This window comes from Macrobrachium nipponense, chromosome 13 (genome assembly GCF_015104395.2).
Source record: "Macrobrachium nipponense isolate FS-2020 chromosome 13, ASM1510439v2, whole genome shotgun sequence".
Classification (NCBI taxonomy): domain Eukaryota; kingdom Metazoa; phylum Arthropoda; class Malacostraca; order Decapoda; family Palaemonidae; genus Macrobrachium; species Macrobrachium nipponense.
In genome coordinates this window covers 55,105,705-55,119,128 of record NC_087206.1, presented here as the reverse complement: position 1 = coordinate 55,119,128, position 13,424 = coordinate 55,105,705, and the positions used below count along the sequence as shown (strand labels likewise).

The 13,424-nt window shown below is 37.5% G+C and overlaps 1 protein-coding gene across 1 annotated transcript in view; it reads left to right on the top strand.

Annotated features, from left to right (window-relative positions):
* The window catches only part of LOC135225791 (ras-like GTP-binding protein Rho1), a 210,325-nt gene that overhangs the window by 77,843 nt on the left and 119,058 nt on the right, over nt 1-13,424 (top strand). The window contains 1 exon segment of the mRNA XM_064265271.1: nt 7,721-8,209. Within this exon segment, the coding sequence (XP_064121341.1) occupies nt 8,131-8,209 (79 nt within the window). The 5' untranslated portion in view covers nt 7,721-8,130.

Sequence of the window (13,424 nt, the reverse complement as noted above, 5' to 3'; positions counted from 1 at the left end):
GGAAAAGAATGTTATAGAGTAAATATCAATGACATCAAAGAGGGTGGAGTTTGAGAAGGGGTTGACAGAGAGAGAATGAGAGGGAGAGGAAGTGAGAGAGAGTAGAAGGGGTGTTAGCGAGAAGAAAGAGGAAAAAAAGACATGGAGGGTTAGAGGGAGAGGCAGACAAAGAAGAGCGGGTGTTTGGGGAGGAGAGAGAGAGAGAGAGAGAGAGAGAGAGAGAGAGAGTTGGTATTAGTGAGAAGAAAGAGGGAAAGAGACAGTGATGGTTGGAGAGAGAAAGAAAGAGTAAAAGAAAGGAGCAAGAGGGAGAGGAAGAGAGCAAGAGAGTAGAGGGGGTGTTAGATAGGAGAAAGAGAGAGAGAGAGAGAGAGAGAGTTGGTATTAGTGAGAAGAAAGAGGGAAAGAGACAGAGATAGTTGGAGAGAAAAAGAGTGAGAGAAAGGAGTGAGAGGGAGAGAGAGAGAGAGAGAGTTGAAGGGGTGTTAGGTAGGAGAAAGGTGGAAAAAGTGAGAGAGAGAGAGAGAGAGAGAGAGAGAGAGAGAGAGAGAGAGAGAGGAAGTTTATCTATTGTCATTCAGAGTTATCCCAAGCAGAGCTGGGTCGGTCAGCTAGTAAATATAATTAACCAAAAAGGTGTGCTGACAGATACTCGTAAGCTTTTCATGTCTCTAATGATAACAGGTTTGCTCTTTTGAAATGCTATGGAAATTTAATGTTGGTGAGAGCTTATGTTTTTCTTAAGATCTCAAGAAAAACAAAAACATGCACATTACAGCGTAGTAAGTTGGTGTTAACAATTATGCTAAGCTCCTGTAGAACAAGTTACGGGGATTCCTCCCAAAGGATGGATCAGGTTTTATTCGAGGCTATAGAGTTACAAAAGCGCGCGCGCGCACGGACACACACTCACAGGGCATGTGGATCTTGTGTGATCTCCGCCCGACTTAGCTGTGTATCTTATTAATATTATAAGACAAGGGTAGAAGGGGATAAAAAAACTGCTTATAGCTAGCTTTATTGTACGAACAGATACCCACGTGTATATAATGTTTATGAATTAGATGCAAGTCTAAGAATAACAAGCAATCACTAGTTTTTGTAAGGAGAGTTGCCTATTCATCATTGTCATTATCTTCATCTATTATATAGCACCCAAAGGATGTATAGAGCATTCATGAACTTGAGCCTGAAATCCTTGTCTTTTGCACCTCTCTCAAGATAAGCCAATTTTGGTCGTTAGACTTTCCATGTATTGCCCTTATTTCGAATGTAAGGAGAAGTGGCCTGCGAAAGGCACCTTGTTATAAAGCATTAGATCAGGCCTCATATAACCACAACCAGAGGACCACGAGAGAGGGGAGAAACTGTGGAGCGTAGGAAGGTTAACGCCACTCTGAAAAGAGAGAACAAACAGACACATCTGCTCGCTTTATTTCTCCCTTTGGAATATTCACCGTTACTGAGACAAGCAAAATTCACTGTCAGGTCCCATATGCATGTAACTTTAGAATGGGTACATTTGCTGCTTCAACAATGAATGTGAGTCCAGAAATGTTGAGTTTGACTGAAGTATTGCCGTTCTGTGACGTAGAAAGATCGAGATGATGTAGTTGATCTCTGTCAGTTTTCAATGGTCGGGATGCGTTCATGATTGTTTTTCGTGAGTCTGCATCTGTTAAGTCAGGGACCGCAGGTGTTCTTAGTCTTATAAGCATTCCTCGAAAATCTACGTTAAAGGCTGATTTTAGCAGTAACTGAGATCAGAAGTTGATCCCTAGATTTGGCAGTCATTGGTTTATAAGGTTGGGATATAGAAAACCAAGAGATCATTCAATAGTCAGTCTCATACCATTGTCTCTCCTCGTGATTCACTGAGTTGGCAATATATACTGTACATAGTGATTTCAAATATCTTCTGTGTATTTGATGTTACCTTTCGACTCCAAGATTTCTTTGGCAGCACTTAAAAGATCGTATCTTCTGATGCTGCCAGAAAGTTGCCAGAAAGTTACACATCGTTTGAAAGGTTCTTTCTGATTGCAGATATAATAGTTTCAGTTCCATGTGCTTCAGCTCCTACGTTCAGCAGTTGTTTACGGATTGATCGCCTGCCTAGATATCACCAAAGTCTCGTGACCTCTGTATTTAAGACCATCACCATTAGATTTATTCCAGGAGCCAGGTCCGGTTATTTGACTGTCAGAGTCCGTAAGGTTTGACATGAGTTTCTAGACTGATATTTACTGTAGATTTCAAAAGTCAACTTCTTACTTGCACCAGCCTGACCGTTTTTATGATATTACTCATTTCCCGAGTTGATACTTGGCAATATTGCTATATCCGTTAATGTATTTGACTGATTATGCAGATGGTGTACAATATAGGAAACAGTAAGAGGTAATGTCAATGCTTATTATAATTAGAATTAACATTTTCTCTGCCATACCCAATATAGCAACATGTAGAAAATTTCAGTCACTAAATAAAATGCTTTGTCATTTTTGTATGTCAAATACATTCACTAATTATATACAAGGTAAATAAAACATATGAAAAATGTATAATATTATTGTGATAAAAAAATGAAAGAGCTGAAACAAATCTATCGCAGACCCTTGATCAAGGCACTGTGGTTTATTATACAACAGTTAATTACATAACCAGTTTTAAATGAAACCCATGTAAGTTCACAAATTATATATGCCAAAATTTCTAGAGAATAGAACATCCATGCAGAGGGTATTTCACTGAAACTGTTTTTAGAACTGCAACTCTTGACAAAGTTCCACATAAGCTAAAGGACATACTTTTGAATTCGGAACTACATTTCTAATTGATAATTATTCCTCTTCATCTGACTCATCACATTCCTCTGCTTCACTATCACTGTCACTTTCCTCATCAGGTACCTTTTCAGTTTGATCACTGTGACAATCAGGAACCATGGGACCCCTAAACCAATTCAGCATGAACGTATGTTTAGCATGTACGTGATTAATGTCTCTTTCATCTGATGATTTCCACATGTTGGCAATGAAGTTTGCACGAAGGATATGCTGCTTGAGGGTTGCTTGCTATGGGAGAAGCATAGATAGCTCCATTCCTTTGACATTTTTCAAAGGAGTGTTATTAGAGTCTTTGAACTGACACTTCACAGTGAATATGCTGAAGCGAGCTGTATTAATTAACGTCTTTAGCTTTGTTTTGCCCAAACAAAACACACACAAGCTTCCAGAACAAGGTGTGTCTTCATTGTTGAGGGGCCAAGTTCTCCAGATACTCTGCAGAACCTTGGATAATTCTCTACAATATTTAATGGACGTACTTTCCCTTTGCCCTAAATGAAGAATAGTCGCAACCAATGAAGGCATGCACACCTGGCAATGTTTGACAAAGTTCTCTTCCTAGTGTCTGCCAGAGATGTTATAGCAGCATACTTCCGACTGTTGTTTGAATTTCCGACATCCATATAAATTGTAAATGAATTATTCAAACTAGTATGATACAAAAGAATCACCAGCACATCAGTGTCATTTGCTCTTACACTGATGATGCGTTGGAGTTTAGGCTGTGAATATGCTTCACATGCTGTATCATCCTTGTATCAGCTACAGTGTGGGAACTCACAAGTGGTTTATACTCTTTCCTTGTCATGTGTCCATCCTCAAAAGAATGCAGGAAGCACTTGCCGTCAATAGCATACAATTGTTTCTTATTGATCATGACACCACTGTTTAGCTAGGAAGAGGATGACAAAGCTGCATATAAACTGAAACCAGCTACTGAAATATATTCACTGAAGAATTTGGTACAACTGCCTTGTTCTAGCCCCTTAATACTTGTTCCTGAGTATGTGCAGAGCCATACATAGGAGCAACGTCATTCTCTGCTTCATCATTGGCTGGGCATATGCCGCCATTTTGTAAATAGAGACTCTAGCGCCTCTAGTAGCTGGGTGCTCTAGACAGCATGAAAATCATGACGCTTGCATGGACAGCTGCAGAAAAAATGCAATAGCGGCCTTATGTCTGTACGGATTTAGAAAAAAAAAAAAACTGTCATGATCAGAAGAGTCAGCCGCATTTTAATACTTAGTAAGATCTTTCACCCGAACTAAAATGAATTTGTAAATGCCAGTTTACATGCCCTTCCCACTTCCCCATTTTACATGCATAGAACTGTACAACAGTTCTATGCTGTATATTACCTACTTACAATATTCACTTTGTGTAAAATGAAACAACGATGCATGTGTGTGACAAAACTGAATATGTATTTATTTTATTATGTTTTCAATACAGCTAATGGGCAAAAACCAATTCACTGACCATGACAGATATTTGCAAATTAAAAAAGAAGCCTATAAACTTTAGAACATTATACTGTATAATAGCTAGTTCAAATACTTTTTTTCATAATTCAAGTACACAGATTAAAGTAGGATATATTGTTAATTAGTACTTTCTAAATTACTCATTCGGATCAACCTGGTTGACCATAATGCTGAAGGTCAGGCCTTGAACCTGAGGTGGTGAGTCTACAGTTAAAATGTCTCCCGACCAAGACACTGATATTGAGGCTACTGGTATAAATAGTAATCTAGCACAAGTATATTATCATAAGACCTCGGACTGGTTACATCATTAATCGTTTAACCATATTGCTAAGTCAGACACTGAAAATTTGACAATGGGTCAGCTGAGTCACCTGTGACTGTACAGCGTGGCATATATTCTAGATCTACATTGACAGTTTAGAACCATAACTCTCCTTTCTTTTTCATTGGGAAATCTGAAGAAACTCAGATCCTTTCTCTGTAAACGGTTATTACTGCAGCCATAGGCCGAACAAAATGATCCTTGAAACTTTTTTGTGCGATAATTCCACATGTCAACAGCAGAAACCATGACAGTCACACCCAACTACTATGAGGCGCCATTGGTTCAATTATAAACTGGCGGCACCTGGAGTGACGTTGCTCCTGTGTATGGCTCTGGTATGTGTCAATGACAAAATAAACTTCTGTTGCTGATGTTCTGCAGATATTTGCCAATATGCATGTTCTTTGATCTTTGAATTTAATAGGTAGGCTGGTCAAACACTTGATAACAAACATGGCATCGATTACTAAGACATTCACAGATTCAGGTGCTGCACTTCCAACTTTTCCTTCCAGTTTGTGCAGAAGTGTAGACTTTGCAGTATAACCCATTGAACTATCTATATTTCCAAGGCACAAAAGAACAGGAGTCAAGGGATAGCTACATGAAGACGTTTGTAAGTCAGTATATCAAGGGATATTTGAAGACAGTAGGTAAGGCAATATAAGTTGTCACAGCAAGAAAAAGTAGCCGCCCAAACAGTTCTTGCGTTCCATTCACCTCTACTATTTTTTCCTTTCCTTTTACAGCATCTTGAGAGAAGTTTTTAGTTACTTTCCTGGGGATTGGTGCCCTAAAACCTGGAGCTGGAAGTCAAACAATCTGTCTTGAATTCAGTGTACATCTTCTTGCCGATCCTATGCGTTTGTAGAGGCTCGTTTGCAACGTCTTCAGATGCAACTTTTTAAATTCCAGTTGAATACAAAACAGAATTCTCAGCAGGATCTTCAAATGGAATCATTGTCGTGTCCATTATATTGAGGAGATTTTCCAAATCTGATGCATCTCTCTTGATTCATGATGGTTTCAGTTCTTGAGCTGGTTCATCAGGTTGAGCTAATCCTGCTCGCGCCATAAGCTTCCAACAAGAGCCCTTCTTGTTGACCTAAGGATACTCCACCTCTTACGTGCACCAAAATTCTAGGTCATCGATGCTATTCCTGTCAGTCTTGATGCAGCATCTGCCTTTATGGTCTGTTCCAATGTGAGATCAACATCACATCGACTAAATGTTTTTAATTTTCGTGGAATGCTGAAAGACACACTTTTTACCTGATCTTTCAAGCCAGGGTGAGTGTCCTCAATATTCAGCAACTTCATTACATGCAAGGTCATCCATCCGGCATAACTGTGATGAACAATTGCAAAAAACAGGGAAATCGTCACTATAATGATTATTCATAGCAAAACAGACATACATATGATAAAGAGTTTTATTAGGTACAAAGGAAAACAACACAAACATCATACAACAAGCTAGAATGGAATTTAATTTGGAAGTTCAGTGCATTATTACCGGTGTTAATCATGTCACAATGAAATGGACATTTCTCTTGATAAGATTGTAAAAACCGGTTATACAAAGAAAACGGTCAGGTCGCGGCAAGTAAGAAGTTGATTTTTGAAATCTACACAAAATTTCAGGCCAGCAACAATTGCCATACCTTACTAAGTCAAATAAATGGACCTGGCTCCTGCTCTAATTTCCAACTTGCCCGTTCGCCCTAGGATTTGAGGGCTAATGCCAACACCATTCGCGCCTTTTCACCGAGAGTGAGGGTGACCCACTTCTTTTACAGAATATCAGCACTGATCTACTTCTCAAGTGCCATATGTAGTATGTGAAGTACAAGAGCCATGTTATTCCGTCGCTGTTAGACTATAGAAGATCCGTAACAATATTACCGATTTGGGTTTTCATAATTGGGTTGTTTGCTGTCTTGTGCTCCTTTTCCTTGATTTTATTTTTATTCCTGTTTACTTATTTTATTCTTATTGTCTGTTTATTCATAAAGTTTTATCTATATATTTATTAATTTGTTCGTCTGTTTTTTTTTTCTTTGTGACATTTTATCTGCGACTGTAAACACAAGAAAGAAAATCTCTCTCTCTCTCTCTCTCTCTCTCTCTCTCTCTCTCTCTCTCTCTCTCGATTTATTTTTTGAATAGCATGTTCATTCATTTTGTCTTTCATCTAAATTAATTAGGTTTCGTTTTACCGATGCACATAAAATAATTCCCAATAGAAATTTTTCAAATGCGACATGGGAACATGCTTATATCTACGTATATATTTCAAACAGTTATGTTACAGGAAATAAAAGTAGTTGCTAACGTGATTCCTTACAATAAGTGTATACTGAGGTATTCTGCTATTCATTGAATGTCATACCATAAAGAACGTCATCACTATTATTGAAAGAAAATGTGTCTTACTGACGGTCTTTTCATTGGGTAACTATAATATTACAAGGCTTCCGTTCTCCGTTTAATCCTTCAGTTTATTTGATTATTGTTATTAGTATCCGCGACTTATAAAGAAATAATAAGTGTTAACAAAAACAGAATCCTTAAATTATTTATTGCGGAAATGCAACGGGAAAACTCAAGTCGCAAAAAGTGTTTTTCTGAGGTAAATCATTGAATGTGGTGTAGGCTAAATAACATGAAATTACCTATATATCAAACTACTGCAATGGTTTAAAAAAACAATTAAACTTGGTTAAACTGAACGTATTTAATGACTGTTGAGAAAATTCTTATACATAATTTCGTGTTTTATTCATAAAAGATGGAGACGTCTAGCAAAAATAGAACAATTAACATTCTCCTGGTATACAATGACTAATGCATAAACAAACATACAGAGGAAAAAGAGATTGCTCTGTTATCATTACTTCTTTCTGAATAAAACATTTACTTAATGTTCTTTATATCTGAAAGCATAATATAGCTAAGCTTCTTCTCACCTCAACCTTTACAGGCCGATTGTTATTATCGTCAAAACTATGTTTATATTAAATTTTTAATATTATGTACTTTTTCATATATTTCAGGCCACACTGCACATAAGGGACAATCATCGACAACGACGTTCATCTTAAGTCACCCCAGAGGACAATCTTACTTTCTGAAAGCTTGAAACGGCTACCAGAGAAAACGAACTTTTCTGACATTATCAATTGTCGCTTCTCATAGAAAACGAGGCGAGTATGGCCCATTAAGAGGAGGCGCAGCGGAGGGGCTAAGTGAAAACACTTACTACAAAAAGTTGCTTCTCCATTTCTTCCAGTTTCGTTTGCGCTAGAGCTAAGCTACGTTTATCAGTGCTGTGCAATCAAGATGGCTGGAGATTTTGCATTGCACTAGGGTCACTGTTTGGTGATAAACGGGATTTTTCGTGGATTTTTTCAGTGCTAGCGGTTCTGACCTGGACTGACCTCCCGTGACCTGTAAAGAAAACAAAATGGCCAACAGAGAGATCAACATCCGGATCCCTATCCCAAATCTCAACGCCATCTGTTGCTGGTCGGCGGAAAAGACAGGTAAGTGGTAGTGTCCTTAATTCCATTATTTTACGAACGTGTTTTGGTCAAATTCTTTAAATGGCACTCGAACGAGGTTTAGGATTCTGTGTTAGAGAAGTAGAATGAAAATATATATATATATATATATATCTATATATATATATATATATATATATATATATATATATATATATATATATATATATATATATATATATATATATATATATATATATATATATATATATGTGTGTGTGTGTGTGTGTGTGTGTGTGTGTGTGTGTGTGTGTGTATGTGTGTGTGAATAAGCTGACATACATAGTCCTTACACATATGCATCCAGCCATTAACACGAATAGATGTTTAACAGATAATATGTTTTAATGCATGCATAACCTGTATGCTCACATGAAAGAGCGTGTATGAATGTCCTATTCAACACAATATGAAGACTGAACCGTAGAACAACCTACATCGTTAACTGTCGGCCTCCAAATGAGGAAGGGGCCTCCATCCATCCATAACGTGAAGGTCAAAGACAAAATGTTAGCTTTTTTCGAAATTCAATTCCTTTTTATTGTTACAGTTTCACTTGTTCTTTGGACTGAAAATAAATCTGAAAAATAGTAATAGTTATCGAAAGATATCTGATAATGGGATATCTAGCAATGAGCTAAGTAAATAAGATTCATATATCAAATAGACTGAAAGGAAGATTATACATATGTTTTGAACTATCTTAACAACTTTATAGCCTCTAGCCATAGTGTGACATCGAAACTTTATCTAGAGGATTTTGTCGAACAAGAAAAAAAAAAGCTTTAAAACAAATACCTAAAGGGAATCAGAATGCAAGATAGTCAGAAATGATGCCAAAAGAGAAATGACGGAAGTTTGAAAAGTAGATAGAGAGAGATGAAAGGGAGGTGGAGATGGCTTAGACATATCCTTTGCATAGCCCTTGGAGAACAGTACTTGATAGTCAGGTGGTTTGCTGTGCTGTGGGTATCAGAAGAGTTGGAGGAAGACCTACTTGACGAGAACTGTGAGAAGGAAGGCGGGAGAAAAATGGAGATTCAAGGACGGTGCAGCACAGGAAAGATACTGGTCCACAGAAGCCTTTTGCGTCACGCAGCTTTGAAGGCGATGGGGACTATTTTATTTAAACATTTTTCTTTTTAATATCAATTTCAATTATGCATTTTCCCTGTAACTGCATATCGAAACGATCAGTCTTCTTGGCCTTCGTGGGCTCTGATCAGGGAGCGAGGCTAATTTCATACAATTATTATTTATAAGTCTCAATTTTTGGACGGATTTCTTCTTTGTAAAACTAATACTTCCTTTCATTATAGTCTTAAAGATGTCTTTGCCTCTGCAAAAAAAAAAAAAAAAAAAAACACACACAAACGACCAAATAATTATTTATGCGCGCTTATTGATAGATACATCTTCACTTGTGCGTACACGCGCGCGCGTATTTGTAGATGAGATTGAGTATACACTGCATACACATTCAAGCATGTATCTTTTCTAGAAATATATTGCTGGTAAATATTTAACAGTGAAGACTTCCTGTCGCGCATGAACATACTCATTCGCCTGAAAGACGGTTGGCATCCCACTGAAAGGGTGAAAGACAGAAAGTCGTTATCCGAACAACTAGACTCGATAGTTTTAGTACGCCATTGTTCATTGGTATACACAGATGCAGGTAGCGATGTCGTGAAGCGCACAGTGTAGGATATTTTTTAGTTACTCTTCATTCTGACGAAGCCGATTGGTAACTGAGCTACTAGTAGACTAAGATTATTATTATTCAGAAATACACATACTATATGTATGTGTACGAGAGAGAGAGAGAGAGAGAGAGAGAGAGATAGAGAGAGAGAGAGAGAGAGAGATTCCTCTCAACATATTATCATTACTAATAATTCAAATAGTCTTCATTATTAACTGATTTACCTTTAAACTACTGAGTTACGAAGCCATCGCCGACCTTCAACGCATGAAAATCCACCGATCCCGCGCGCCAACAACTCTCCCTTTTTATTGAAGGATGACATAGGAAGCTGAACCGGGCATTGCGAGAAGTGACGGAGAAAACCCAATCCTTGACGGGATAGACTTATCCCATCAACGCACCTCTGCCTATGACATACCATTGCAATAAATATTAAATGTAGGTTTTTGTGTGTGTGTGTGTGTGTGTGTGAATAAACGTTTACAAATTATTTTACTTATTGGTATCTAAATACTTAACACTTTATTCATAGAAAATGCTTATTTATACTTGGTATTTGTACTATTTAATTTGTTTGTGAATGAGTATTCTTTAGACCATATTTTGTTATGCTGCTCTCATATGGCAAATACTTTGTTTATGGAGAGTTTGTTTACAATTTTGCTTTTACAAGTCCTGTTCTTTTGACACTTATTACTCTTTTGTTAAACAACAGGTTTCTAGACTTGTCCGTCACCTGCTCCCCTTTTTGTAGAATTTATTCTTTATTTTGAATTGCTGTGTTCATAACTTTGTACTGTACCCTTGCATTGCATAAGAATCTTTCCTTTTTGTCTCCGTTGGTGCCATTTTAATTCATCTATTGTTTTCGTCCCTGGAAAATTCGCTTTTTATTAATGGTGTCCTCTTAAATCGTGACTTCTACCACCGCCACTTCCGGTCTCTGTCAAATCCGAATGCCTCGATTACAGGCTGCACCTTCCTCTCGGCCTCTGGCACGACCTTCGTCTCTCCTTTGGCTTCAGTTCACATCATTATTGCATCTTTCTTCATTCTCCTCTGACCCCTTGGAGGCTTTCTCAGGATGTGTCTATATGATAGGAATTTCCTGCTTGCCAGTTTATAATCTCTCTCTCTCTCTCTCTCTCTCTCTCTCTCGTGGATACATGCATTTAACATTTTTTCGCTTTCAGATGTAGTGAATACTTTTGTTGTAGGTGCGTAAAAAGAACATTTTTGTGCTCTCACATATTATGGAATGCCTACGTGCCTGTGTGCTTACATGTATAAATTCGTTCTCTTCTTTCTTGTACATTGACAACATTTTTGCGGGTATGAATTTAAGTCCACTTACTTGACCGGTATATCACACCTGTGCATGACAGGAATTTCTTGTGGTTTGTGTTGAGTGCATCTCGGGTCGGTCGCCTCGATACACGCATCTCTGATCAACGACTCTGAATCCGCTTTGATTCCTCTTCTATCCACCGATGTCGTCTTCGCTCGCTTGAACCAAGGTCCAAAGAAAATTTTTTAACAGGACCTGATTCAGCGCTCCATCGAATTGAAGATAATAGTCCTACCTCCTCTGAGGCGTCTACGTTGTACCCGCTAGGTCACCAGTTCTCACATTTATTCAGTGGAGATCAGTAGCCTCGCATTGTTTAGCTCGGTGTTATAGAATTGACGTCTGTCTCATGGAATCGTTTCTTTCGAGAGACGAGTGTAGCTCTACTTGCCAAGGCTAAACCCTACTTTTCCCCCCATAGGACCAAGCTATTTGAGGGCACATGATTGCAGATTCCTTTCAAAATGGACTTTTCATTAATTTTGTAGTAGGTCAGGTATCACTTCATTGCGTAGTTGCTAAGGGATCTTTTGGATGGATACTTGGCCAATGTCGTGTTGCATGCTGTAGGATTTCTAGCATCGAAATGGTCTCATAGCTTTTTATTTCTGATTCTCTGATGCAAGTCTTGAGAGACAATATCCCTGTCATTATATACTAAGTACTATTATGAATCCTCAAAGTCATTCAATATATATGTGTTACCCAAAGTCATTCCTTAAGTACCTTTTAAAGATCGATTATTCATTTATAAGGATGCATCGTACAAGGGGCTCTGTTGCATTCCTTCGGGCCCTCCCTCAAGACGTCAGCGTATGCGCAATCTCGAGCAATTGGTGTTGTTGTGTATTGCACGTTAGAGGCTCATTTTAGTTAGTGTATACCTGCTTCTACTCATGATTATTATATAACATATTACACATTGGAGAAATAAATCCACAATTATGTAAATGTACATACTGTATTTAAATTCAAAACTTTAAGGATAGCTTTCGGGAATCTGTACGGTTCCCTTATCCATTTGAAGACTCGTGCTACTATGAGTTTTTTTTTTTTTTATAATATCCATTACTAATACGATCGAAATAGTTTAGTTTTATGATAAGGCTCTTACTTGAAATTTGTGTCATTATATTGTAGAGACTAATGGTTCCATGCACCTTACTATATGGGTTGTGTCGTGATTAAGTTTGCTTGAAGAGACGTCCTCAAGATTATTACTTATTGGACTTCTTTCATAGACCTCATGCAGTTGATTTATAACGTTCGTCTAAGAACCACGAGTGCTCAGTTGCATCACTTCATTCTTTGTTCCCTTAATGTTCCTCTCTCTCTCTCTCTCTCTCTCTCTCTCTCTCTCTCTATATATATATATATATATATATATATATCTTTGTATATAATAGATATATATATACTTTGTTCCCTTAATGTTCCTATATATATATATATATATATATATATATATATATATATATATATATATATGTATATATATATATATATCTATATATATATATATATCTGTGTGTTTGTTTACACACAATGACAGACTCACACACACACACACACACACACACACACACACACACACACACACACATATATATATATATATATATATATATATATATATATATATATATATATATATATATATATATATAGGGCTTTTCGATTCAGAACAGGTATCTATTTAAGTTTCTCTCTGAGTATTTAATATTTTGTGTGGCCTCCATCTGCCTGTACCACAGCCTGCATTCTTGAGGGGTATGATTTCAGCAAATCGCATTTTCATACACATTAAGGTCAGGGGAGCTACATGGAAATTCACTTGACGAGAAGAAATCGATACCACTGTTTCGAAGCAGCCCCTATGTCTGAAGAGCCTTGAAACATGTTGCCTTATCATGCAAAAATGTAACTTCTTCGACAGATAACACATTTCCTGGATCTTTGAGGAAAGGAAATGCTCCACCAGTAAGAACAGTTTCTCTGAAGTATTCGCCATTCCATGACCGTCCTTTTTCTTTGATGATCCACATTAATTGTTTGTCTGTGAAACAGAGAAAAATTCCCAAACATTCAGGAAATTTTACAACTTGGCAATAGCGCACGTCATCGCTGATATCATCCAACTT